Source organism: Sparus aurata, chromosome 18 (assembly GCF_900880675.1).
Source record: "Sparus aurata chromosome 18, fSpaAur1.1, whole genome shotgun sequence".
Lineage (NCBI taxonomy): Eukaryota > Metazoa > Chordata > Actinopteri > Spariformes > Sparidae > Sparus > Sparus aurata.
The window spans coordinates 7,474,866-7,502,777 of record NC_044204.1 but is presented as its reverse complement, the minus strand read 5'-3'; the positions used below and the strand labels follow the sequence as shown (position 1 = coordinate 7,502,777).

The window sequence follows — 27,912 nt, the reverse complement described above, 5'->3', positions numbered from 1 at the left end:
TACATGACTTTTGGGTTTGTAGTCTTTCTCATTTTGTGTTTTCACAGTCATGTGTTTCATTCATTTAGTAACAAACTGCAACTTATTAAAACTAGCTTTCAAGTTGACGAATATGATATGTGTAATTCATGGCATGAACAAATAGTCTATCAACATGTTCTACTGGCTATAACTTTTCTGATGTAAAGATCCCACGGTGGCCCACCATAAGTGGCGGGACTTCAGCTTGTTCTGTGTGGATGACTGTGTTATAATGCACACCACCCTGCACATGGTCTGTAGTTGTAACATAAGTACTTTAGATTTAACCAAGAGAGATGCTGTATGTCTCTGCAGATTCTACGGTGAAACAGAAGCGAGGCTGAGGCAGATCTTCACTGAAGCATCACAGAGGTGAATTTTTTAAAATTAATCCCACTGCCAATAAATTATCATCATCATCATCACCATCATCATCATCACTGTTCTAATGTTTAACTTGAATGTTTTTCTGTGTATTCAAAACACTACATCTTCTGGTTTTGTTGTCTTCTAATGTATGCACAAGACAAAGACAATATCTAAATTGTAATTTGTGTTTGTCATAAATCTTAAACAGTGAAGAAGCACTCATGGTAGAGATAAAACCATCAAACTAACAGTACAAATACACCAAAGAAGTCAAATAAAAGTAGGCAAAAAGTTGATGTGCTTACAGTTTCAAATCAAACCTGTGGCTCATTTGATAGAACAGGTCAAAACAGTTTGATTTATAATTTAAGAAAATAGCGTGTTAAGGATTTGCAGAATGTCATTATTACCTTTTTTTATAGTTTTCTTTTAGTCATTCATTTCATGAACATCCTTTGGAATGTTTGTGTTGACTTCTTCCATTTTCACTCGCTTTGCAGACAACCTGCGATCATCTTTATCGATGAGCTGGACGCTTTGTGCCCGAAGAGAGACCGAGCGCAGAACGAGGTGGAGAAAAGAGTGGTCGCGTCCCTCCTGACTCTGATGGATGGGATCGGTTCAGTAAGTGTTCTGTTTCACCCTTAAACCGCAATTCATCCTCGCAGATGTTGATTCTCACGTTGACCAACAGTCACTGTGTTTGCGTGGAGCCTTTTTCTGAGAACTTGCATTTTACCAGTATTTGAAGTGGCTGTGCGCACCTGTGAGTCTTGTAATTAGAGTGACTTCGAGAGCCACAAGCCGAGTGCCATCTAGTCCCATCATATTTCAAATCTCCCAAACTCATTCATTATGAAAAAAAAAAAATCCAAGTAGATGTTTAATCAACTAATGCTTCTCACTCTACTTTAAGGGTAAACATTAGCTCATGATGGAAGCTCCTGTGTGTCCCTTTTTTATCACTTGGCCAACACTTAAAGCCTGAAAACAGACGGATCCGTGTCTATTCCTGAGTCCTTCAATCTTTTTGCATTGCTGTCATTATTACAAGGAAGGTCTGCTTTACATTGATCCCGACACTTGCTCACTCAGCATACACGGGACTTTCTAATACGCTTGCTGCAGGAGAACGCGGCTCTGTCAGGAAATGTCCTCATTGGAAATGCAGATTGTCATGCAGAAACCATCTCTGCGTGCTGGACGCCCTTCAGACACTGTGGGCTGCATCTCTGGGGTGTTGTTTGTCCTTTGAGCGCTCTGTCAGTGCCTGATGAGAAAAAAGACGATTCCCCCCCATCCCCCCTCCACACACACCCAACGGGAACCTGGGAAACAAATCACCTAAGGTTACCATGACCTGCCAATTTGGCATAACTTTATCAGCAAAGTACATCTCCATGCGCCCGGGAATAAAATAGCCCTCATTTGGACCGGTGATACTGCGCAGATACGCTGACTCCCTCCATGCTCCCCGTCTGTTTTCCAGACCAGATGATCCAAGGTCATCGGCGCTGATTGGTTTGTGGAATGTGGAGAGAGCACTTCCTGCTCCTCGGCATTCTTGCTCGCACTGTAATTTGCGTTTCGATTCCCCCTGCGGCATCGAAAGGTGGAAATAGATATTTTTCATCTCGCGCGCAGACCACCCGAGACGCACAGGGATGACACAAGTTTAGCATCGCACCGGGGTCAAGTACCCTCTTAGGCTTTGCATAGGAAAACCAAATGGATGGTTGCAGTTGCGTGGTCGTGAAGTTAAACACAAGGCTGTTTTACTTAGCTTTCTAGAGAGTTGATAAAGACGATTCAAAACGCAATTCGCATGTAATTCCTAGTTCATGTCTTATCCAGCACCGCAGATCTGGCAGTGCTAGTTTAAATAATGGAGCAGTCCGTATCCATCATCTGCTACTTTTTACACTTCCGAGCTTCACAGCAACCTCAGCTGCGTGAGTGTACGATCACACTCAACTTGAATAGTTTTTTATTGGAAAAAAGAACAGTGGAAAAGCTACTGTGTGGCCTGGAGTACCATTAGCACCACTGGAAATTTACGCAAATCTTCCGACAACCCTGATTCCAAAAAGTTTGGGACGCTGCGTAACATGTAAATGCAATTTACAAATGATTTATGTTTACCGACAAGTGTTCTATCAAATGTTCCCATGGAGTAAAATCCTTTTCTACGATCACGTATTTCACCAAATGTTCAACGTCCCCCCCGTCCTTGCTTGTCGGATGCTCCTTTCGCACCCAGTCATGATATTATCACCGGCCATCAGTGAACTGGCTGCTGTCCCAACTAGTTTAAAACATGTTGCCGGCATTGAATTGGAATAAAGATATATTCACAAAAATCAAGAAAGTTGAGGAGGTAAAACATCCAAAAAAAACATTGTTCATGGGTTTATTTAAAGTAGCGCTAACTGTTCCCTGCCCCTTTTCTCATCCGCTCATTTCCTCCAGGAGGGTCACTCAGGTCAGCTGGTGGTCCTGGGGGCAACAAACCGGCCCCATGCCCTCGACCCCGCCCTGCGCCGACCAGGACGCTTTGACAAGGAGCTGGAGGTTTGTGCACACTGTAAAAACATATTAGGGGTAAAACATTTTTACAATAATGATGCAAATGGCAACGATTGTCTCTCTATTTTTGGGTCTTTTTAACCCCTGCCATGAAACCCTCATTTATTACTGATGCAGAATGGTTAAAAATGAAAGGATGAAGAATAAAATAAACATTAATTACAGTAATAACAATTATTATTAGAAAACTTTAGATAAGCAAAAGACAGATTAAAATTGTTTGGAGAACTTTACATCAGTTACTCAGTGCTGCAAACAAGATGCAGTCAGTCATTTTTGTTGTTATAACACACAAGCAGCCTTCTTTATTCATTCAACACGCTCCTGTGTGCCTAACGTGAGTCATGAGTAGTGCTTAGAATGTCCACATGTGAGGATATTTGCTGTTTGATCATGAACAACAATGATCACACTGCTAAAACAATATCTCTAAAAGTTCCGTGAGATTCCTTCTAATACGTTTATGTGTAAATGACCTTCCCTTCTGCAATGTGTTGTGCTTTCTCCGTGGAGTGGCAGGTGGGAGTTCCGAGTGCTGCCGAGCGTGCAGATATTTTGCAGAAGCAGCTGAGTTTTGTCCCGTGCAGCGCCACCGCGGAGGAGCTGACGCAGCTGGCCGACGGCGCTCACGGATACGTAGGAGCCGACCTCGCAGCTGTTTGCAAGGAAGCAGGCGAGTAAACGCTGTCCGACGGTCCTCTAGAAAAACAAAATGTTCTTCTTTTGTTGCGTTACTGTAGAAACCTGGTGGCGTCTAAAATGTTTTGAACGGTGCGTTGATAGTTTTTTGTAACATTTTAAAATGCCATAAAGACATTATACGACCCAAAACACGCAAGGAAACCAAACAACCAAAAGACTTTGGCCTTCCATCGAATTTTAACATGGAAGAATTCGCAAACCTTTATCGTAAAAATGCCACTGAAACCAAGAGCAGCCACAGCTACTCAGACCAGTTTGCTTCTCTTTATTCTGATTTCCTCTTTGCACTTCCCGAAACCAATGTAATTTGGGAAACCAAAACAAAGTCGCACATGGCAGCCGTCCCAAAAATGCTCCCCATCTTTTAGCTGTTTGGTTTGCCCCGTGGGCTCAGGCATCCGACCAACAAACAAAAAGCATCCGAACGACGGTTTGTTATCGAGCTTTAGTTGCCTCTGCTTGGAGTACTTTGCCCAAACCACAATTCTTTGTGACTTATTCCTTCCTGAATTAGTCTTCTGCAATTTCGGAATGTTTTCCCGGAGTGTCGGACATGTCTGCAGCCCTTTGAACTCAGAGGGTCACCAATCCTTTGATATCTGCCAAAGAGGAAGTTGGGAGTTTCTGTGGTATTCAGATCCCAGCGAGAGAAACCACTCAAACCGCGGCTTGTTGTGAAATTCCTTTGCCCCCTCGCCCCTGATGCCGCAAACCGATCCACCTCACATCCGGAGGACAAGCATACCGGCTCATACATACGTGTGTGTGTCTGAATGTGCGCGACTGTGTTGCGTTTGTGTGATTGTACAAGTACATGCACATTTGTTTTTCTGTGTGTTACCCCACATGCCTCCTGGGTGGTCCAGCGCCCGGGGTACGTGGCGTATTGCATTTCCAGCTGAGGTAGGGAGCTGGGGTTGCTGTGCGGAAACACTCCGGCAAAGAGCGTGATTTACTGTCCGCAGAGGGACCAGACGTGACTGGCAGTGTTTTCTGAAACCCTCCTCACGCCCCAGAGGGAGACAACCATCTCCCCAACCCTGTTTGACTCCGCTCGCCCCCCCCCCCCCAAAAAAAATCTCCAAACCAAAAACGCTAAACAAACAGAGGCCCTCGCAAGTACGCCAGGGTAGAAGTAAGAGAGTTTTGATGCTTTCACTCTTGTCTTAATTTCGTTCTGTTGGCCCGTCCAATGTTGAAATAAAGCACAAATAAAATGCAAAATTCGGTAAAATACAGTACAGCTATAAAGCATGGGAGTAGAGTGACACATTTCCTGACACCCACATGTAAAACCGTTAGAATTAGATGAGACTATTCACAGAGTTGCTGCTGCAACGCTACACTTTCACTCTGATCAGAAATATGTCATCATTAGTCTCTGTGTTTTGTATTTACACTGCCAGTACACAAGAAATGACTCTAGCTGGCAGTTTTAATGATTAGTTTTTGTTTCCTGTCTCATGCTCCCCTCTATGATAACTAATGAGAGATTGAAGAAGCAGATGACTGATCATTGCTCAGTAACTTTATCCGTTTATTTAGTTAACTGTAGTCCGTAGATTTTAACGTATCCATATTTTGCAATGGAAAGTTAAAGTTTCACAGACGCCGTCAAGCTCCCCCATCTTTTTCTTCCCTCACACAGCCCTGTGTAGTGTGTGCATCTGATTTCAGGAAGTAAAATATTACCATATCCATATACAGTATGGGCTGATTGCCACACTTTTGTGGTAATAATCCCTCAGATGTGCCGTCGCAATCAAACACTTGTGACACAGATATATGTATAATGGAGGCAGGGTATTTTACAGCTTGACAATAAACTTTATTTTCTAAACTTAATTAATAAAGCTTAATTTTTAAAACATTTCTTGCTGTTTGGTGCCGGACAACTTGTGTTCAAAACCTTCAAGTTCTGTAACAAAATGATTCTGAAATGCTCTGTAGTGTTAGTGTACATCAGAGGCGGGTGATGATTAGAACACCACACGTGACCCCTTTTCCCATACGTATAAACACTTTACCCATTGTTGATATACAGCAGGGTGTAAAGCCAAAGATTAAAAGTTCTAAACAGCGGTTTGACAGTTTATAACTAACTGCCTGTGTGCGTTTGACTTCTGGTTCCCGTACCGCCGCACATCGCCTTGATCTACATAAATAGACATAAAGCCACACACAACGCACACAAACGCACGCACACAAACGCACACGCATGTACCCACAAGTTGATACCTGTTTTTTCCTCTTTTGGTTTCACTGAAAGGAACAAAAGCTGAAGAGGCACAAAAACACATCAAGTAGGAACTGCAGTCGTTTCCTTTTGCTGCTCAGGTAACAATGAGCTGCTGGGGGAACGTACGCTCCAACGCACCGCTTCCTGAAAAATAAAAATGGGGGGGGGGGGGACGACATTGCGTCAGCTGCAACACGCCAGGGTCACGCACAAGATCCCTACCTTGCACAGCTGCAGAGAAGCAGGCACACACACACACACACGCACACACACACACACGGGTTGTCGTGCGGGTTTCACATCCTGCCTATGGTACAATACCAACCTGCTTATAGATCAGAGGCTGTTTGAATCAATTTTTCATCTCTGGAGAAAGGCAGAAGGAAGGATGACAGGACCAAGTGGATGTTGAACGTGCGCGCTTCTTTTCTCTGCGAGCATGTTTGTGTGTGTGCATAAGAATGGATGGAAATCTTGATGTCATCAGGGAAGATTTGGTTTGTCCGGTCTGAACTGCACCGAGCCCCAGAAACAACTTCTTGATGGCAGATGTGTTATATAATCAGCAGTTAATAACACTTGATCACGGGTCAGCCAGTTTCGATTGTAACGTAATGCCAGAGCACACTCGTACCAGATCCCTTCTAAGCCTCCACTGAGTACACAAATTATTATGAAAATCTGTGCTTTGCCTCATTTGCACTGACTGACGGGTTCCAGGTTGAACGCTGTGATTCGTAAATGAGAGGTAGGATTTCAAACCTGAAGAGAGAAAAAACAGGAATTCACCTTAATATGAAGAGGACATCATCATTTTTACATGTAAAACACATTCATGTTTGTTTTCTGTAAACCTGAAAGTACACATTCCTGATAAAGATCAGATTAAAAAATATATATATATGTGTTAAGGCCAGACATCATTGTCCATTGACTGAATGTTGTCTATTTTCCCCCCTAAAAGACAAACGGATGGAAGACAAAAGTACGGAAGAACCAACGTAAAGTGCCTGAGCAAGATTTTTGTCCACTACACGGCTCCAGAAGTATTGACATTAGCCTGGTTCACATTAAAACAAAACACCCATTTTAAATGAATTTTCCAAAAATGGCAAAAGAATATGAATGAAAAGTCACGCGTGTTTAATATTTCTCCTGTGGGGTCTCACAGTTTGGGAGCAGGTGATCTTGCCCAGTGGATTCAAACCTTTTTTGTCTCGGGATCAATTAAAGCCGAGCGATGCCTTCTTGTAACTTCTTGTGAAAGGTTGCACCCATCAGAGGTGTGAGGACGAAATGAATAAACTATGCTCCCTTTCTCATATTTTTTAGATTTCCAGCAAAAGGCAATTCTGTCTTGTATTTCACGAAAATTGTGATGCAAAGAAAAATAAAAATCCCTTTGTGGAGGGTTACATTTTTTGTCAACCACCCCTAGCTTGGGCACCGCTTTCTTTAGGTAATCACGGGATCTGATAATGCTCATGAAGGTATTGTTGTTATAAATGAAAAAAAGTCAAAAGAAAAACTTCCTTGCTGCTCACAGTTGCAGGAGAAAAGGTCAGATCCACTAAAACTGAACTGTAGTAACCATAAATGAGGACATCTAGTGGGCAAATGTGATATTGCTAAATTGGTAAAGAGCCACTCCAGCTGTAAACAGTGAATGTACTGGCAGCTCCATTCAGACACACTGATCTGAATTATACCAGCACAGTGAAATGGATTACAGCCAATCATGGCTTATTTAGATGTGCTTTAAAGAGAATAAGTGCATCAGTATCTTTATTTTTTATGTTATCCTGATAACTTTTGAACCAGTAAGATTGTTTCAGTTATCCTACTCAGGCTCCTCAGAATGATGACACCACGTTATCTAAATTCTCTCTTCAGATCTTCATTCTGTTCTTCTGTCTCAGTCACTGTGTCTCAAGTGGACGTGGCTCTCATCATTGTTTCTCGCAGGTTGTCAGATTTCCGTATGAACACATTCAGATTATGTGCTGCTCAGCGTCAGTCACAGCAGAAACATGCGCAGCCTGTAGCTCTATTTATAAAGAGTTTCCTGACAGCTTCTCTGTTGCATCTGATGTAGCTCCTCGTCACGTCATTCTGACCGGCTTTGTGTCAGACGTGTGTTGGCACGCAAGCTCATTACTGCATCAGCTGACACAGATGGAGTCATTGTAAAAGTCTAGTATTTTATTGCTTTTTTTTTTTTTTTTAACATGTCTGATTTACACAGCTGAGGCAAAAAGGCAAAACGAGGATTTTTCCTTAACCAAATCCAATGATGTAAAAATGACTTACAGCACTTTGGACAGATTTGTGATTCTGGGCAGTATGAATTAAAGTGACTTGGCTTAACTCTGAGTGCAATGCAGATCCGCAAAGCTCGTGAATTGCCAATAATTGCTGTGATCATTAGAGTGACTGCACCAGTGTAGATGCCGGTGACACTTTACTGGACCTTCATTTGTCGCTCATTATTTGGTTCAGGCAGGAAAATCGGTTAGGTTTAGGAGAAGATCATTCTGTAAGTAAAAAAAAAAAAGGCGTTCACAGGCTTCTATAGATCCTTGAAATTAAACATCATGTGAGTGAAAAAGCAGTCTTTACTAAAACAGATCACAGACACACTGAGCTAACCCTAACCCTAACCATAACCCTAGCCCACTGAGGGGTTAACAATCCAACATTTTTTAAGAACCTATTTGCAGATTCAGATCAAATCAGAACATTTCAAAAGAGAATTCCTCCAACATAACCACACATGTTCCCCCCTGATCCCTTTCCTCAAACATTACATTGACCCTGTTCCCAGCTCAGTGCAGATTATACAAAACAGATCTCCATAATAAATCCCTTTAGGTGTTTTGTGTGGTATTGGAAGCCATCATGTGGTCTCGTGGTACCTCGCAGACTCCAGGCGTCTCTCTGTCGTCCTGTTGGCGTTCGACTGATCCAGGCGCTAGCAGATGACTCATTTCCACAGTCTAAACAGTACAAATTGTGTGTGTGAGGGCATGTGTGTATGTGTGTGTGTTCTTTGATTTGTGCCACATCCGGACACACAGTTTACAAGCCTCTCTAAACAGGGGAAGCCCACTGGAACAAAAAGGGCCAGTCAAATTGATTATGCAGAATAATAAACACACAACTCTGCACTTTGTCGGCTGAAAGCTTTTCAGTTAGCCACTCATTTTGACTGCGACGATCAGGCTCAATATTTAACATCCACTTCTCCCGCAAGGACTAAACGGCCCGAGCGATTTACTCAGTAATTGTGCAAAGTGATTTGGCTAATGCTCTTCAATCTTCCAAAGCTAAATACTTACTGCAGTGTGTCGAAAGGAGGAAGAAAAACAGCGTCAGAAATGAGCTGACTTTTGTGTGTTTGACAGCAGTGCCGCAGTACACACCAAACACTGCTCAAAATGCTGGCTGGTGTTTACAGCGGCAGCATTGCCTTATAAAGTGCTTTTCCCGACTCATCGGTCCTTTTAAAGACACTTCAGGAATTTCAGGACAGCTCACATAAATATCAGTCGGATCAGCATGTGAAGTTTATTTGAGGCCTCTGTTTATAAAATCCGGAAATGGGCTGCTTGTATTCCTTAACCCCGGCACTTACCTTTACCCAGTGACAGCTGTGTGTGTGTGTGTGTGTGTGTGTGTGTGTGTGTGTGTGTGTGTGTTCTGAAGCATGCATGTGTGTCTATGCCTGCACACGTTTTAGACTGTGTAAGCACGTGTATTAGTCTTTGTCATCCGTGTGTGTGTGTGTGTGTGTGTGTGTGTGTGTGTGTGTGTGTGTGCATGCACTTAAAGAGCACATATTATTGCAGTGTTTCAGCTCCGGGAACAGATGTTGGGTATTGTAAATACAGGTGCAAAGAGTGCTCCGGAAGTCCTGGCGAGTGTTGAAAACGTTCGTGCGGTTTTGTAATGCTGTAATGCCCAAAGTATTTCGCAATTCATACGAGGACAGCGTAGCCTGAACGCTGCGGCTCCAGCCAGCCTCCTGCACAATGCATCGTAACGCTGCACACAGTCCCGATTCTTCCCCGTCTGAATGCGGAATGCACGGTTGAGGTGCAGACGGACTTCTTTTGACACACCTTCCCCGGACTCTGTGGGTGATGATTTGCTGTCTCTGACAATGGAGCTCTGTGAGGTTTCCCTTTTGAAGTCTTCTACTGGATCTTAACCTCCAAACACTTCCTACAGCTGCTGGGTGCACGTACAAGCGCAATGCGATTTGTGGTTGTGCACCTATGGAAAGAGGAACTGTAGTGTGGGTCATAGCCTGACTGATGATGGATTTTTGGGGCCGATATCAGTGTTTGACAGTTTTAAAGATTTGATCGTTCGTCATTGGAAAATTGTCCTTTCAGCATATATTTAATAATGAGACCCCACATTTGTTGTCTCCTCGAATGGTGGACAATGTTTCTGAAAACATATCTTTGGTTTACTGGGTCATTTTTCTACTGACACGTGCCAATACCAAAATATATGTCATACACTAACATTGGCAGATGGCAGGAAGATTTTTTTGGCATGTTTTGTGGCCATGTGGTTTGGGCAGGATCTCAACAGAACTCCTTTCCAGGGGTGCGACCTTGTTTCAACACTACAGAGGTGCATGTGTTCAACAAGGTGTTTAATGGGAATCTCTCCCATTGCATTTTGAGCATCAAACGCTTAATTGTCTGTGTTCTGGTGAATGTTTTTAAACCAAACTGGGCTTCTCTGCATCAATTTATGGTTCAAATGTTTAAAAGAAATGTTAAACATTTGAATTGAATTTTGATTCTGTGGAACTGAAAAGTTCAATTGGCTGTTTTTGACATACAGAGTACCTGGAGAAAATGTGTGCCATGTCCCAGATGCTTCTCACAGTGGATTATTCTTAAGAAAGCATTTTGGCGCAGCCTTGTTCCTGAAACTAAACCCCATGCTCCCCATGTCCTGAGGATCAGCAGTGCAGGGGTGTTGAACTGTAATACAGTATGTGCTGTTTTGTTGACATGCACACATATATTCATATGGGCTGGACAAAGGTATTGATAAGTAACCATAGCTCAATGTTCACTTTTACTGCTAATATTCTTGGGGCACAGAACCACGACAGTACTGTGTTGTGGAACACAAATGCACAGCTCCTAGTCGTAACCATAAAAGATTCCCTCAATCCTGATCACTGATAGATGTTGATTTATGGTTCATTTGATGCTTGTTAAAATATAATTTTAATGTTGGCTGCATGAAAGCCTGTAGCCAAATGAAGATTCATGTCCTGTCTTGTTTTTGAAGGCCTTTGTGGTATCTTCACAAGTTGAAGTATCTCTGAATATAAAGCTTTGTATCCAGGGGTTTGATTCTTAAGTAGAACTGTCCAACCTGGTGCAAAGGTCAGCGGAGGTGACCCCTGGAAGAGGAGGCCTTGACTTGTGGAAAGGTCTGTTTCGGTCCAACATATTTAAGACCATCCCCGTTGAAAAACCACAAATAGCCATTCTTCTCTTGCCTCACTGGCCAGCTTTGACTTCTTGAAACAAGTTCTTCCGTCTCTTCCATACCTAGTTTGGGCCCTGGTGGGATGTTTTGCAAATGTGCATTCTTGTACATTTAGGGGGCCCCTTTTCCTCTCAAGTTTGAGGCATTCTGGAAAGGAGGAGTGCAGAAAAGAAGAAGAAAATGAGTCCACATAAGGTTCAGATTAAATTGTGTTGTGTTGTGCCTCTTTTTTTTTTTTCTCTTCCTCCCTTCCCATCGGATGTTTTCGTAACTAAACCAAATGTGTGCTTGGAGTCAGCCAAGAGCAGTCAGTAGAGATAGAATCCCTGAGGCAGAAATCTTAAAGTCACATCGTTGAATCAAGTTTCCGCTGCCCTCTGGGCGTCCAGGCCTGACTCGGAGCTCTCTGGCTTATGAACCCTACTTCCACTCTGGTCGCTGATCTATGTGAGGCTTTTCATTACTGCTGGCAGAGTGCTAGATTCACTCTAGACAGTTTTAGATTATTCTTGCTGAAACATTTGTCAGCTGCTGTTTTCAGTCCTTGGGCCTTTTCTGCAGCAATGCTATTGATGAGAACCCTTAAAATCGCCTTTAGTCTGTGCTTTCTGATATGAAGTATCATCTTAACCCATGACGAATTCCTTTTTGTGAAAACCTACTTGGCAATAAATCTGATTCTAACTTTATTGCTGGATTGAGGCGAGAAATCAAGTGAGCGAGCAAGACCTCCAAATAACCAAAAGTTTTTTTACTACTAAAAAACTACTTAAGAAAAGTTTCCTCCCAGAAATCTTTGGAATTTCCACTTTGACTCTCAACAACTATTTAACCAAACGGACCTTAAAGGTCCTTTATGTAAGAACAGATGATTTTTGAATCTCATTCCCAACTCTTCAAAAACGCTTGGAATACCAACCCAATCTGAAATTTTACAAGCTGGAAATGAGAATATTTTTAAATGTATGTTTTTTTTTTAAGTCATTCTGTATAATAAGTCAGATTTAGGCAAGAGGGCAGAGCTTGGAAGGATATCCCAGTTGGATCTGACTGAGAACTAGAGAAACGCGCCATGGAAGCGTCTTGTCAATTGTAGAAAGGCCCTAAAGCGTACCCTGCTTTATTGTTTATTTTACCCTAAATAGGAACATCATTTACAGAATGAACATCATGCTGTATTGATGAAGACTTGAAAACTAGCGATTGAGACCACTGAGACCAAAAAAACTCATCAGGAGACTGTTCACTGAGGTAATAAATCAAGTTATAATTAGGCAAATTTTCTTGTAAGCTCAAATAAAATCAGACTTCCTTTTGAAACCAGTGGATTTGCCACCGATGATCATTAGAGAAAATGCAGGTTTAAGGCACCGGAAGCTCCCTTTGTATTTTCTAGAGTCCATGATACATCCATGAGTAAAGTAAAAATTATATCGCTTCTCAAGTTTTCTCTGGTGTTCAGCCATCCTCGTCAGCATTGATGGAGGCCCTCCACCCTTCGCAGGGCTGATGGTTTGGGGTTAGTGCATATGGTGTTGTGGCTGGTGCTCCTCGTCTCCCTCCTCTCCCCAGCTTCCTTCCACATCCTGTCCTGTCTTGCCTTTTCCCTTCCAATTGGACCAGATGTTTTTGTGCAGTCTTTTGCAGCGCCGGTCTGAAGCATTAACGCAGATAAAGAGCTGAAGCAGCAGCCAGGTGGAATTATGGGATGTTTGGACCTCTGGGGATCGAGAGTGAGGAGCAGGAGGGTGGGCGGACGGGGCTTGAGAGTGAGAGAGCGAGAAAAAGACATCATACACCAGGGAGACAGGACTGGGGAACACATTGACCTCGTCTTGGTGTGCTCATGGAAGGCAAAATAAAAAAACTGCCTGCATTAATTGTGTGTTTCCTACTTGTCTTCTCCTCTTCTTCTCTGTCTGTCTGTCTGTCTGTCCGTCCCTCGCCTAGTTGGAAGGGTCGGGGAAAATATAAACAGGATGCAGTCATGTCTGATCGTAAATCCCCTCTCGTCTGCTCCCTGGCTCCAAGCCCTGGACCACGTCCGTTCCCCTCCAGCTCTTGCCACCCCAACTCCCGCCCAGACCACCCCTCCCCTTCAGCTCAGAAGATGAAGCCAAGAGATTCTGTGTGTGCGTCTGTGTGATGTGTGCACATGTGCACCGGGAATGGCTGTGTGTCTAATATACTGTTTCCCCACCCGGGCTGGAAACGTGTTTGTGGGCAGGTTTTGTAACTGGTAATCATTGCCCACGTTTAGCGTGTAATACACTCAGAGAGGACCTGTCCTCACACCTGTAGGGGTTAAATCTGCACAGCTTGATTCAAGCTGATGCACACATGGCGTTTTCTGCATTGTTGCCGTTTAACTTTTTTTCCCTTTTTTTCTCACACATTCCTCTCTGAGCATTTAGTAATGATTGCATGCAATATTGCAACCAGACCTACCTGCAGACCCTGTTTTTTTCTGCAGTGCAAACTGGAGGAGATTGCAAGCAGAAAAAGACCAAAAAGATTCTGTGTGCACTTGACTGATTCTCTCAGCAGTGGCTATGGATGTGGATGGTGGTAATACGCCTGTCATTGGCCAACTATTACAGTAAGCATTCTCCTGTGTTGTGCGAATCCCATCAGCACTAACAACCTCTGAGCTAGCAACCTACTGTAGCTTGGAAATAGTAAGCTACCCGAACACCAAAGTGGTTGCTCATGGTAGGAACGTAAACAAGCGAGCAGTTTTGACCTTTTGTCTTTTAGGATTTAGTCATTTTAATGCCAGAGCTCACCTGTCCTAGTTTAAATGTTCCTATCTAGCACTACTCAACAGGGGCACTGTTGCTGCATTCCTGGACTTTGTGCTGCCCAAGAAATTTAAAAAACAAGCATTTTTTCCCTAGAAGCAGAATGATAATGGTGCTGGCAGGGCTTTCAGGAGCCCTGAGGTAGCTCTGTGGAGATGACCTTTGAACTAATGTGCTGTTCACACATACAGACTTCCAGGATGAAGATGGCACACTAATGATTTGTGAATAGGACCTGGCATTCTAGCCTGGTGCCGTCCGCTAAGCTACAGAGACTCCAAAGGCACCCAGTGACACTACAGAAGAAAGAGGAAAGCTTAGCTTTTTGTGAATGTCCTCTGATGCGATGTGGGCAACAAACAGAATTGTTAGATCCCTCCTCCTTCTATATTATGAACTACAGTGCATCTTACATGCTGACTTTGTGGATCATATTTCATGTCTCACCTGTACATAAAACAACCCTTCCCCCCACCAGCACAGCAATATGGATTTTTTACTGCAGGGCTGTTGGTGTTACCCACTTAGCCATAAGAGCTATTGAGAAGAAACCATTTAAACAAAATCATAATAAACAAAAATGCAGAATGGCATGTAATTTGGAACAAAACGCTGCGTTATCACTGCAGAATTATTCAAAAAATCGACCCAGAATCCCAAGGTGAACGTCAAATGTCGAAGATTCTTTAACTGTAGCTCATCGTTCGTGCTGGCTCCAAACTGGATCTATTCGGAAGAGAAGTCTGGATCACGAGGATAATGTTACGGAAGAAACGACAGTGGGTGACAGTGATCACAGCAGCGTCCCTGAAGCCTCCACAGCGCCAACAAGCTGCAAACGGTGAAAAACTGTAAGGAAATATGACGCCGGGTTGCATCGACTTTTACTTTTGGAACACTGAATACACTTGACAACTTTCTAAGCACGCTGCAGGAAGAGCATGCGTGTTTAATAACCCCTCCTGTGAATAAATGCAATCTGTTGTCTGACTTCTGCAGTCAAGTATGTGTTGTGCGTCTGTACTCACTCATCACCTCGGCGCTGCCTGCTCTGAGATCTTTCTCCTCAGGATCGGCCTGCTATGAACTCTCTTGCGAGGCGAAACAAAGGCTCATTCTTGATATTGACGCACCAGTGTTTGTTTTGCTGTCTTCCTTTTGTCCAGATGCTGAAGTCTTTGGAACTGAAGGCAATCAAACCTTAAGCACTTCAATTACACTTCCCTTCCCTTCGGCCTACTATCCTTTCTCCCCAATAATGCAGGCCCAATTTCTTTTGCGGTCGAAAGGGGAATTAGTGTTCATTTTGAGATTTGCATTCGCTGGGCGTGTATCATCACAGCGTGTACAAGCCTGAATGTTTTGAGTCAAAAGTTGGACTGCTTGAATGTGGGTTTTGAATTAAAACCCTCAAGCCACAACGACACTAGCATTGCTTCACAAGGCAAACAAACAGCAGTTTCATATCCCCTTTATGCCTCAAATCAGTGTCTTACTGGAAATGATCCACCTTTTCTGTTGTGTTATGAACATCAACTGTAATATTTTTTTCATCTTTTTTATTTCATTTTGTCATTTTGGCAATGCTTCAGAGTTTTTCTTTCTCTTTAAGCCATGGCGTTATTATTTTGGTTTTCGCGGTCGAGGTTACGTTTCGTAACTTTCGCTGAAGTCTGTGTCGCTGCAGACTGCGTACTGAGTGTGTTTCATCGTCTTCGCGCGGTATGACTCCGTTGAGAAAGGTTCAGAATGAGCCGCTTTCTTTCTTCTGATCCAATGTGTAGATTAATAATGTGTAAACCCTCTTCTTGCAGGTTTGCATGCATTGAGGCGAGCGCTGGGCGGCTCCCAACAACCGTCAGACCAGCAGCTGAAGGGGGCCATGACCGTCACTCTGCAGGACCTGCAGTGGGCCATGTCTGTGGTGAAGCCGAGCGCCATGAGGGAGGTGGCTATCGATGTCCCCAAGGTACGGTTTACGTCTGTCGATTACTGCTCCCTCTACCTTTATCTCCCTCATTTGTGAATGAACGCAAGATCTCAACTGCATTGCTTTGTTTATTAATGAAATAGCCCATAAGAAATGTCTCTCGCTCATCCTGAGCTCTTTCAATTCTTGTCAACGTAGTAGGAATTTCTTCAAATTTGGTACACACGTCCACTGTGGCTCGAGAATGAACTGATTAGAATTTGATGGTAAAAGGTCAGAGGTCAAGGTTACTGTGACCTCACAAAACAAATCTTTGGCAGTAACTCAAGAATTCACACGATACTAATCAAGATAAAATAATATAGCCCATAATTCAACGCCATGGCACAAGGAACAGCAACTTGACTGGTGCAGGGAGGGAGACGTTAAACCATAAGTCAGTCTTAAACTAATCTTTGGTGTTGCACAATGCAATGTGCTCAAGGGCCATCATCTAGCACTTCCACTTGAGCAGGGACTTTTTGGCACCGGGAACTACAGGTTAAGGACTAAATTTAGCCCATGGTTCCACTGGTCAAAACACAGGAAAGTGTCCCTGAAATGGTTCCTGGTCCTGTGGAAACAGTTCCTGTGATGGAAACAAACTATGACTGTAAATGATAGACTGTCAGCAGGTTATGTGGTCAGGGAGTAAAAGAAAAGATATACAGTTTTAAAGCCTGATGCTTTCTAGTAAGCGAAAAATAAATGACAGATACAGGTCCTAAAGCTTGCCAAAATGTGATTGTGTTTTGATTTAAGTTAGCCAGGAGAAGTTAAAGAAATGCAGCTGGTCAGGAAAGTTTATCAGCTCTTTCTAGTGCAAAGTGCCTTACAACAGAAGACAGACACAATAGGACTAATGCACATGAAGCTAATGAAAACGCGTGGCTCTTTAACTGCTTTTTAAAGGTGCACATAGATTTCCATGCCAAAGTGAGCGAGTTCCTAAGTTTAGCAGCCATGACCGCAACATTTTAGCCTAAACTTTTCTTCCTGGAGTGAGCTGCAATGAACCAGAAGAACTCTGAGATCTTCAGCTGATAGAAGACCACAGTAGCTAACAAATGTCAGAATTTGACAGGGAGAAGAAATTGGGATTTGTGTTCTGGACATTTTTTGAAGACCAGATCAAATTCTTTGCGGCGGCGTCCAGGATCACATGTCACTGATACAGAAATGTCTTGTTTAAGCAAAAGAAAACATAGTCGCATTTATACTTGAGATGCAATTGGCTTCAGTTAAGAAATGTTCCAGCTGTAAAATAAAACAAAATGAAGCCATATAGGGGGAAAACGAAAACGAAACCATTGAGGTTAAATTTCAAGTTGAAGTGTTATTAGTCGAAAGAAAGTGATCGCCAACTATTTTGATAATTGCCTAAATGTTTTGGCTGTTTTTCAAGAAAGAAATGCCACACTTTTTCTAATGAATTAACATATTTGCTGCTTTTCTCTGCCATTTATGATGCTAAATATCTTTTTCTTTATGGTTATGGTCAAAAGAACACATCATTTTGGGCTCTGGGAAGTCGTGATGAGCATTTTTTAAATTTGTTCTCAGACTAAATGATTAATCATGAAAATTGATGAATCACTCATGATGAATATAGAGACCCTCCGTCCACATTCCCGCCTAGTTTATGATATTATCCTTATTGGATCAGTATTAGGTGTGTCTTAGTGGCGTTCAGCGTTGCAGCGACCCAGCAAGGAGGCAGACAGGTTTGCATCAGTCTTTTTTTAAAGCCCAAAACAAATGTGTAACTCAAAGAACATCACCACTTATTGCCACAAGAAAAACTAAAAGCTCATCAGCAGCAGCAGCCATGCCTCCCTTCGTCCTCTAATGCACATTCAGAAATCCCTTAACTCCTCTTTGGACCACTGACCACTGAATCACCAGCACTTAAAAGATGGGGTCAGGCTGAGGAAGCCTGGAAATGACCCCATGGCCATTTTACCCTTCACTGCAATGAAGATGAATCACTTTGCTCTCAGCGGATGGAGGGAGGGAGGGAGGGAGAGACAGCGGGGGGAGGGGAAGGAGGGATGAGAGGACGGTGGTGAGACTCCAGGATGTTTTGGAGTTTGCATGTGCAAGACATAACGGACAGGAAGAGGGCTAACATCATCCTCCACCGGTAATTGAAAGCAGATCGGGTCGCTGACGGTTCCTGCCAGCAACCAAAAAAAGAGAAACAGAGGAGAAGAAGAAGAAGAAGAAGAAGAAGAAGAAGAAGTAGAAACCTCCTTCCTATCCCTCCACCCCCACCCTCCTCCCCTCCTCTCCCCTCCCTGCTACACTCTGCACTGAGCTCACCCATAGACGAGCAGTCTTTGCGGCCGGTTCCTGGAAACGAGAGAGGACTGAGTTTGGGTTTGGAATTTTTTTTTCCCTCTATCCCCCTAGCGCAGCTCAGCTGAAAGGCCAGCCGCAGAGCCCCGGACTTGATTATATCCACATGAGTGCAAACATTTGTTTCTAATCCATTTTATATAAGAAACTTCCAGTAGTGCCGGATGAATACACGCCTCAAGTTCCTCAAAAACCTTCTCAGATCAGGAATCTAGAGGCTTGAGCTTCACAAATTCTGCCTCTTGATTCATGTTTTATTTATATGTAAATAAATTGGAGGTTCATTCTTATTCCTTTGTTTGTTTTGTGACAAGACACTCTTCCCCTTATTGACATCTTTCTTATTTACCCCCCTTTTAATAATCATCCTCAACTGTAGCTACAGCCTGGCTCTAATATTTTCATTAGGCAGCTGTATGACAAGCCCACTTATTCTTGCTTTTAAACTTACTCCTCATTTCCCTTTTGTTTTGTCTTTTCTTTTTGTCTGAGAAGTACCTCCTCTCAACCCCATCAAAGGGCCCGAGCCTTGAGAGGCCCCTTGTAAAGATCAGAAAACAACAGTAAAGATAATAACTGGGTCTCGTACAAAAAGCAAGGGAGTGAAGACGGGGATAAAAAAGCAGCGCAGCGAGGTGTGAGTCAAAACATTGCCTTCTAATTCCACAGATGCTTCATTCGTGACTAAACACAACTTGCAATTAATGTGACTTTATAATGTTATTTCTTACAATGACTCCATAGAGTCTGCAGACGCCTAACCAAAAAAAAAAAAAAAAAAAAAGAAAAGCGAGAAAGAAGGGGAAGAGGAGACTTTACGGGGTTGTGTTGCACATCTGCTTCCTTGGCGGAAAGAGGCGAGTGATTGATTTGTGCTCAGATGATTGGCAGGTCTGAGGCAGGTTTACTCAGTGGCTTGAGGCCTTTAAAGCCCCAAAACCACTAAATCTGGTTCGGAAAGCAGCTTCAGATTGCAAAACCCCCCCGAACATTTGTTTTTAATTTATGTTCTATACCTGACGGTGGGAGTTAATTCCCTTTTTGTTTGGCTATAAATGACAGGATCTACCACGTTGTTGACCCCTCCCTACCTCATAAATTCATATTATATTGGGCAAGCTGTCATGTCACAAATCATAGTTTACTGAAGTGTGACGTCTGGCAGGTTGTGTACAAGGCGTCTGTGTACCTTTAGGAATCAGTTCTTTTGCTATTTTAGCTTGTTGGTTACAGACAAAGTATTCCAAAAACAAAAAAAGTGCAGAACTTTTTCCTAAATGGCTGTTTTTTGTTCGCTGGGCTTACAAACAACTCCAACATCTGAGACTTAAATGTTCCTTTTAAAATCCTTTTTTTTTTTTTTTTTTTTTTTTTGTTTGGCTTCTTTGAGTCTTTAGCTTCTTGCATATGTCTATCCATGCCATAAAGCAACATTTTTTTTATCCGTCTCTTCCTCCTGCTCACCGCTTTCTTCCATTTCTCTCTCTATGAGCCTGTTTCACTGTTGCTTCTATCTCTGCTCTTTTTATTTCATTTCATTTCTCTCTGGGCCTCAAATGAGCGCTCCGCTTTGCTCGCCTGCCATTTCCTCATCACTGCAACACCCGTCTCTCTCTCTCTCTCTCTCTCTCTCTCCCTTCCTCTCCTCCCTCCCCTACCCTCCGCCCGTCCTCTCCCCTCTCTCGCTCGGCGCTGTCCTGAAATTGTACGGTATTTACAGTATGTGGCCAGACGCCAGGTTTCCATTAGGTGCTTCATTCCCTGGAGATGGTGCCGGTGGCCTGGGATGTGTTACCTCTGGATGGAGAGCAGGAAGAGGGTGAGGAAGGGAATGAGCTTGAGAGGGAGAGAGAGGGAGAAGCGAAAAGGAGGGGAAGGGAGAGTGCTAAGCAGCAGTATTTAGGGGAGGGAGCGTGAGATGATGGGGTAGGGATGGTCAGCTGAGAGAAGAAAGAGTGCAGGGGGGACAAGGAAGATAAGGAACAGAAAGAAGGGGCAAGAGAGGAGAGAAAGTTAGATGAGCTCTGCATTTACGTAACGTTTACATTTACTACAGTGCCCATCAACATTCCCCAAATCTAGGATGATAAGATTTAGGCATAAAAAGGCTTTTTGTACTCAATTTCCAATTCTTTAAAAAAGAGAGGATGGCAAATATTTTTTAATATGTTAAATGCTATGTTTCTACATTTAATGGATGTTCAGATTGAGGCACATACGTAAATGTTAGACAGATTTGCCAACTTCAGAATAAAACCATCATGAGCTTTTGACACTTACAGTGACAGACTCTGGCAGGAGGTGGGCTGAGGCATTGCAGTGCTTGCTTCTAATCAACATTTGTTCAAGTCAAAGTTCAGCTAACATTGAAGTTAACACAATGTATCTGTGAATCTTAGTTTTTAGGTTCAGGCTTTAGGTTCAGGCTTTAGGTTCAAACTTTTGCATCTACTAAAACAAATGTTTGCTAAACATTAAAGCATGTAAACGCATTGTTTTTTCTGCATTGGATCCACCAGTGTTTATGCGACCACAGTTATGCTGGAGGCGTGTCTGAGGGCGGAGACTGTGTACTTATGACATCAGAACCTTTCGGACGTCCTGCAAGCTCATTTAAAGCCAGTTTCTAAATATGAGGCTGTGGATTTCTCCATGGATTGAGTGTTTTGATACTTTCACGATATTAATATACAACTTAAGCTGGATCTCTCACTTATCAATACACACACAATATGGGACCTTTAAATCCCCTTATCTATCAAACTCCCGACACCAGGCCTTCTCATGCCCAGCCCGAAGTAACCCAGATGACGTCATCATGATTATTTTCTCAAACTTAAGAAAGCTTCTTCTTAAATTGACGTACTCTGTGACAAGTAAACTCATCTTGACTTAATATGTAAAATCAGTGGAATGTCCCCTTTCAAAATAAGCCGTCGTTCTGTAATAAGGATATAGATAAGGGAGAAATCTGATTACTGATATATCGCATGTGTGTGCAAACCTATTGCACAACTTCCTGCACAGCCGCATTTCTCCTGGTTCCTGCTGTGCATGTAAATATACTCAAAGGGAGAGCCAAGCGTGGAGAGGAAGAAAAGGAGTGCAGGAGATAAGGCGGATAAGAAACAGAGTGGGTATGAAGGTAGATCAAAAAAGTGATAGAGGAGGGAGAGAGAGATGAACGAGACGAACAAGCTGGGGAGGGAATAATGGAAGATAATGAAGAGAGAGACAGGAAGGATGAGCAAGAGGTCCGAGAGGGGTTTTTGGATCGGGGCTTCTCTTCTTATCTGCTTTATCTCTTCTGGTTGTTCACTGCCGGACTCTGTCTCCCTCCCTTCTACCCTCCTTCTACCCATCTGTCAGACAGACAGCTGTTGGCTGACTCCCTCTGTTGTTGTGCACTCCGTCCCTGATTCAACCCAAGCCCCTCCGTTCCTCTGTCTCCTTCCAAATATGCTTTTATATTTCACTTCCCTCCTCTCTCTCCCCTCGAGTTCTCTGCAATTCACCCGGTCAGAAAGTTACAGAGGTCCTGGGAGTGGGTTCCATGAGAACGTCAGAGACGTCAGTGTGCAGTTTGTTCTGTTGCCTTTATTGTTGGCAGTGTTCATGTTTGAGCTGCCACAGATTAGAAATGTATAAAGAACCAGAGCAATTGAGAGAGTAAATTAAACCAGTTGTTTATTAATACTTGAGCCTTTCATAGTAGACCACCCCTCACTTTAATACACATAATGCAAAATCTTTAATTCCATGTTATCGTTTGACTTCTTCTTCTTCGTCTTCTCAGTCAGCTTTTTCGTCTTCGTTGTCTTGTTCTTTTTTCTTCTTCTACACCGTGTTCAATCATGCAAATACGATCTCGATCAAACAAACGTTTGATTTTTAGTTTTTCAATGAAGGGTTTCGATTGTGCTGCTTCTCCTGTCTGTTTACACATTATTAAGCCAGTCACAGGTTTCATGCAGTATGGGGAAAAATAAAGATCTTTCTGCAGATGTAAAGTGTGCAATAGTGTAGTATCTTGTAAAAGGTATGAAAACATTGGCTATTTCCAGAAAAATGAAGAGAGATCATCTTACTGTGAGAAGACTTGTGTGTGATTCAGAGCGCAGACGGGTTCGTTCAGATAAAGGTGTATTGAGGAAAGTTTCTGTAAGGTAAACAAGGAGAAATGGTTGCAGTGGGCTCAGAAACACATGATGACTAATTTTCAAGCAGTTTTATTCACTGATGAATGCCGTGCTACACTGGATGGTCCATTTGGATGGAATTCTGGATGGTTGGTGGATGGCAACCATGTCCCAACAAGGCTGCAAAGTCAGCAAGGAGATGGCAGAGTGATGTTCTGGGCTGGAAACATGGGAAGTGATTTGATAAGCCCTTTTAGGGTGCCCCAAGGTGTCCAAATGACCTCTGCAAAATATGTGGAGTTTCTAACTGCCCATTTGCTGCCATGGTATAAAAAGAAGAACCGTGCCTTCAGGAGTAAAATCATTTTCATGCAAGACAACGCACCATTCCATGCTGCAAAAATACCATTGGGGCCTTGGCTGCTATGGCCATGAAGGGAGAAAAAATTCATGGTGTGGCCACCATCATCCCCTGACCTCAACCCTCTTGAGAACCTGTGGAGCATCAAAGGAAGCTCTATGAGGGGGGGGGCGGCAGTTTACCTCAAAACAGCAGCTCTGGAAACCTGAAAGGAAATCCAGGCAGAAACTGAACATGGGTGAGAGAGTTGTTCAAGTGATATCAAAGACATGCTCCCATGTCAAGTAACTTTATCAGTAACAAAGTTTTTGATTGAAATAGCTTTGCTTTTAGAAAAATTACCCCCTTATGCAAAAAATACGACAGATTCCTGTTTTCCATCCTTTTCTTCTGTTTTGCATTATAATTTGGAACACTGCATTTTGAGTTATTTTGCAAAAAATGCCACCGTCATCATTGGTAAATTTGTTTAATACAATCCAGATTGCGATATAAATGTTGAGGAATAAAAATCCTGTTGACTGCCAATTGTTTATACTATTTTGGGAAAAAAAGAACAAAAACAGTATATGAATAATCATTTCAAACACAGTGTACTTCTTCTTTCCTTCTTAAGCTTCTACTTTTACCTCTTCTACTACCTCAACTACTACTACCAATACTACTTCCTCTACTTCATTGTAGAAAAACTACCTCAAATAATACAAATAAATCACATATAAATTGCTGATAAATAACTTTGGGAATCAATAACCAATTGTTTTTTTATTTTTTCTTTTAGCACAAAAAAGAGTGTGTTGAACTGTGTTCACCAGCATCAATCAAACATGCTGGTATTAAATCGGCCTTAAAAACTGATTTTGGTTAAATCCGAGAATGCTGGATGCCCATGCTTGTGCTGAATTAATGTAACCTTCTCTGTTATGCTGTATTGTTTCATCTTGCCATATTACTGCAACGCAAGTGTAAGTAAACACTTCTGTCTTTCAACTTCTTAAAAAACACAATTCTGTTTTCCCTGATTTTACCTGCATTCATCCGCTTACAGGTCCGCTGGTTGGACGTCGGTGGTATGGAGGAGGTGAAGCTGAAACTGAAGCAGGCCGTGGAGTGGCCTCTGAGGCACCCTGAGGTCTTCACCCGCATGGGGATCCAGCCACCGAAAGGAATCCTGCTCTACGGGCCCCCAGGCTGCTCCAAGACCATGATAGCCAAGGCCCTGGCTAATGAAAGTGGTCTCAACTTCCTTGCTATTAAAGTAAGTTTTAATTATCATTGTGCTTTATTGTCTTTGTCTAGATAAGATAAAAGCATACTGTTGTAATGTTTTGCTGAAGTGCATGGTGAGGTCAATTTTCATTCATAAATATGAACAAATAATCTATTGCAGGTGTGTGTCTTTATATCATGTTGATATCATATTTATTATCATCATGTTGAGTGATGGGCCAAAATACAGCGTATGAAAAGTAAAGGAAGTGAGTTAGTTTAAAGACTCAAAGAAAACATGTCAACACTTGAACTCTGCTTTGATGCAGTTCTGGTGAAACGGGTGTTCAGTGGTGATGTCATCAGCTTAATAACTGATGACTTGTTAATTCAGTTTCATCTCACAGCTGAAGCCTTTTAAGGTGAACCTTTGTATGGAACTGAAAGACTTCTCTGGAAACTACATCGACTTTATTAACAACCATTTAACTAAAGGGAAGTTGCAGAAACAAAAGAATGTCAATATTTCATTATGGCAGAGAGGTCAACCTGTCGTCACCCCTAACACTCAGTTTTCCACTCTGTTTTCCCTAAATCTTATTTTACAGTGACTGACATTATCAAATACAAGATACAACTTCTAAATACATTTTTTGAATGTATTATTATTATTTTTTTTTCAAGTTAGTTACGGCTGCAACTGACCATTACTGTATTTTCATCGTTGATTACTTGATTGATGATCTAATTTGTCAAAATATCAGAAAATAATGAGAAACAAGTCCAAGTACTATCTTTTACATATCGTGTTTCATCAGTTCTAAACCCAAAGATATTTGGATTAATATATATAAAATAGAGAAATCAGGACATCTCCCTATTTAAGCGGTTCATGACAGTATTATCAAAAAGAAAAAATAAATCGATTATCAATGTAATTGGTTATTATTTTCTGTCAACTGATTAGGGAGACAAACAATTGAAGCTCTAGAGTTAAATATTCAAAACCAAGACTTCGTGTTTTTTGGTTAGGATGTCTTGGACAGTCAGTCCGTGTCAGTCTGACACATTTTGTGTCTTTGGAAACTTTGATATTTCCGCCACAGTTCAGAATCATTTGTGTGGGTTATGATGATTATTCAAGTCTGGTGAATCAGTGGAATTTAAGAGGACGCCATACATCTAACATGTTACACATTGCATAGATAAAAACAGATAAAAGATAAAAACTGAAATAATCATCACATTGCATATAAAGTGTGTGCGTGTGTCACAGTATTAATGGAGATTTCTCTGATGAAATGGAGGCGGTCTGACTGCCCAGCTTCCTCTGCAGAGGGCTTTCCTGTCTGACCTTTGACCCTGCGTTTGTCCCCTCTCATTCATCACCCCATCCTCTCTGCCACCCGCTCTGTCGCCCTCACCACAGCCTGCCCCCGCCTGGCTGACAGAGATTGATTGATCAGCTTGTTGAATTTTTGATCAGGGGGATATTTGCAAAGCTTGTTGCTTAGCAAGACACAAAGATTCGACAGATTCTCTCAACCGTGGTCATTAAGCCGACTGCAGATGCGGGAGTGCCTTCGAGCTTGTTTGTTTTGGTTCACCTCACAATGTAAATTCAGACTTTGTTTTAATTCAACCTGGAGACATTATTGTTGTGGCTGAATTTTTGTTTTGTGTTGGGTACAATGGCGGAAAATAAAAAGAACTGCGCTTTAATTGTTTCACTTTAATCTCGTGCGGCTCTTCTGAAGTCATCAGGAAGACTTTCTGCATCGTGAAAACTGTAGAAAAAAAAAAAAAAACGACCTATCCCTCCTGTTGAAAGCTGCTCTCCAGCATCTGCAATAACAGTATCAGGTTTTTCCAGTGCAGCGGTTGCTTTGACACAGATATGTTATCCAGATTTAAATGTGGATACTTTAAGCCTCTGCCTTATTTCCTCTGTGTGAAAAAAGCCCTATTATCATCTGGTCAATTTCAGTTTCCTCCCACTGCAGCCACTCATAGTCACTCACATCCGCAGACGTACACACACACACACACACACACACACACACACACACATTCCGTATCTCTGCGGTGTCAATGGTTTTAAACTTACCGCAGAGAGAGGAACCTGGGATTAATGAGTCAACCTCCACACTTACTGCAGGAGACAAAAGGGCTCGGAGTTAAGTGTCGTCTCCTCTGTCAGCGCCGAGGTGTTGAAAGGGTGGATTGCAGGGGAGGAAGTTCTTGTGAGGGCTGAGTGGATGTTTATCTGCTTGTGAGTGAAGGACAGAAGAGCAAGGAAAGCAATGGAGGAGAGGGAGAAGAGAGCGTGAGGGTTGTTGGCAGTCAGTTAGTAGTAGAGTGTAAAATTAGTAGTGGCGGTAGTAAAAGTGGTGTTTTTTTGCAGCATTGGTAGTCCACACAAAGCTGGAAAAACTACGCTGAAAAACAAAGTGATGTAGGAAATCAATATATGCCATTGGTCTTCATGACATTTCTAAATAATTCCCCTCCATACTGAAATACCTAAACAACTAGAACATGGCTTAATCTCTACTTTCTGATAAACACACCCTGACTGCTGCAGAGTCATTTGATGTGAGAGTGAATGCTAATTGTACCCGATATCAGATGTTTTTAATCCAACTGAATCTACAATTGTAAATGAATCTTGATCAAGGTGCTCAAGAATGCAGTCAGAAGGTTCTTACCTTTAGTGCCAACACCTGATAATGATGTGCAGTATACCTCATATTTTGGAAAGTTCAGGTACTACTGTTCACACCTTAATGTATGAAATTCTGTTATTGTTCCCCAATGGAAAACAATTCTAAATTATACATATTGATGGGGTTAAAAACAACATTTAAATGTGGACGTATGTGGATGCAGCAGTGAAAGTAGTCAGTATAGAAGTTGCAGCAGTTATAACCGGTAACAGGGAGGCGAGTAGTAATCTCCAGGAAACTTCTGAATTGTTGAGCTTCGCTTGAGCTGTAGGACTTTGTGTCTTTCAGTGGGAACAAATGCCAAAGCTGGAAATGAATCATGCACAGTTTGCTTGATTAGCGTTGATTGAGGCCATGCCAAAACTTGGACAAACCCAGCTGTCCATCCTGCACAAATTGTTGATCTAAACCAAATGCCGTGCTTCATTTTGGGCACAAACCTGACATTTGGCCTGTGACAACATGCCAAAGACTTCAGTTTTCTTGCTGTGTAGAAATAGCAGCAGTGGTAGCAGCAGTACTTGATGTACTCGCAGTGCTGTGGAAGGCTGTAGTAGCAGGCACGGAACTCTGGTGTGGGAAGCGTCTTTATTTTCCAGCTCAACCGCAGATGTCGCACACAAACATAGATCAGTACACAGTGTACTGAGAGCATTGTGGCACTGTGCGTTTACACCACACACACCCTGCTGTCCTTCATGACATTCTCACGCTGTGTTATCGCTGTTTCACTCTGTTCCAGGGCTGGGCGGTATGGCCAAAAGTGTTATCATGATATGTTTTTTTTATAGTGGTCGATGTCGATAATAATCACAATATATATTTAACAGTAATAACAATGTTGAATTTACAGTTTTAAGATATTCTTCTGAGGGCAGAACCCAAAACAAACCAGAAGATTAATTATGG

At 42.4% G+C, this 27,912-nt stretch overlaps 1 protein-coding gene across 1 annotated transcript in view; it reads left to right on the top strand.

Moving 5' to 3' along the window:
• afg2a (AAA ATPase AFG2A) overlaps positions 1 to 27,912 on the top strand; it is a 119,160-nt gene that overhangs the window by 4,862 nt on the left and 86,386 nt on the right. The window contains exons 7-12 of the mRNA XM_030396667.1: positions 337 to 393; positions 891 to 1,014; positions 2,860 to 2,961; positions 3,496 to 3,649; positions 16,056 to 16,210; positions 24,117 to 24,326. Of these exons, the coding sequence (XP_030252527.1) occupies positions 337 to 393; positions 891 to 1,014; positions 2,860 to 2,961; positions 3,496 to 3,649; positions 16,056 to 16,210; positions 24,117 to 24,326 (802 nt within the window). The remainder of the gene's footprint in view (positions 1 to 336; positions 394 to 890; positions 1,015 to 2,859; positions 2,962 to 3,495; positions 3,650 to 16,055; positions 16,211 to 24,116; positions 24,327 to 27,912) is intronic.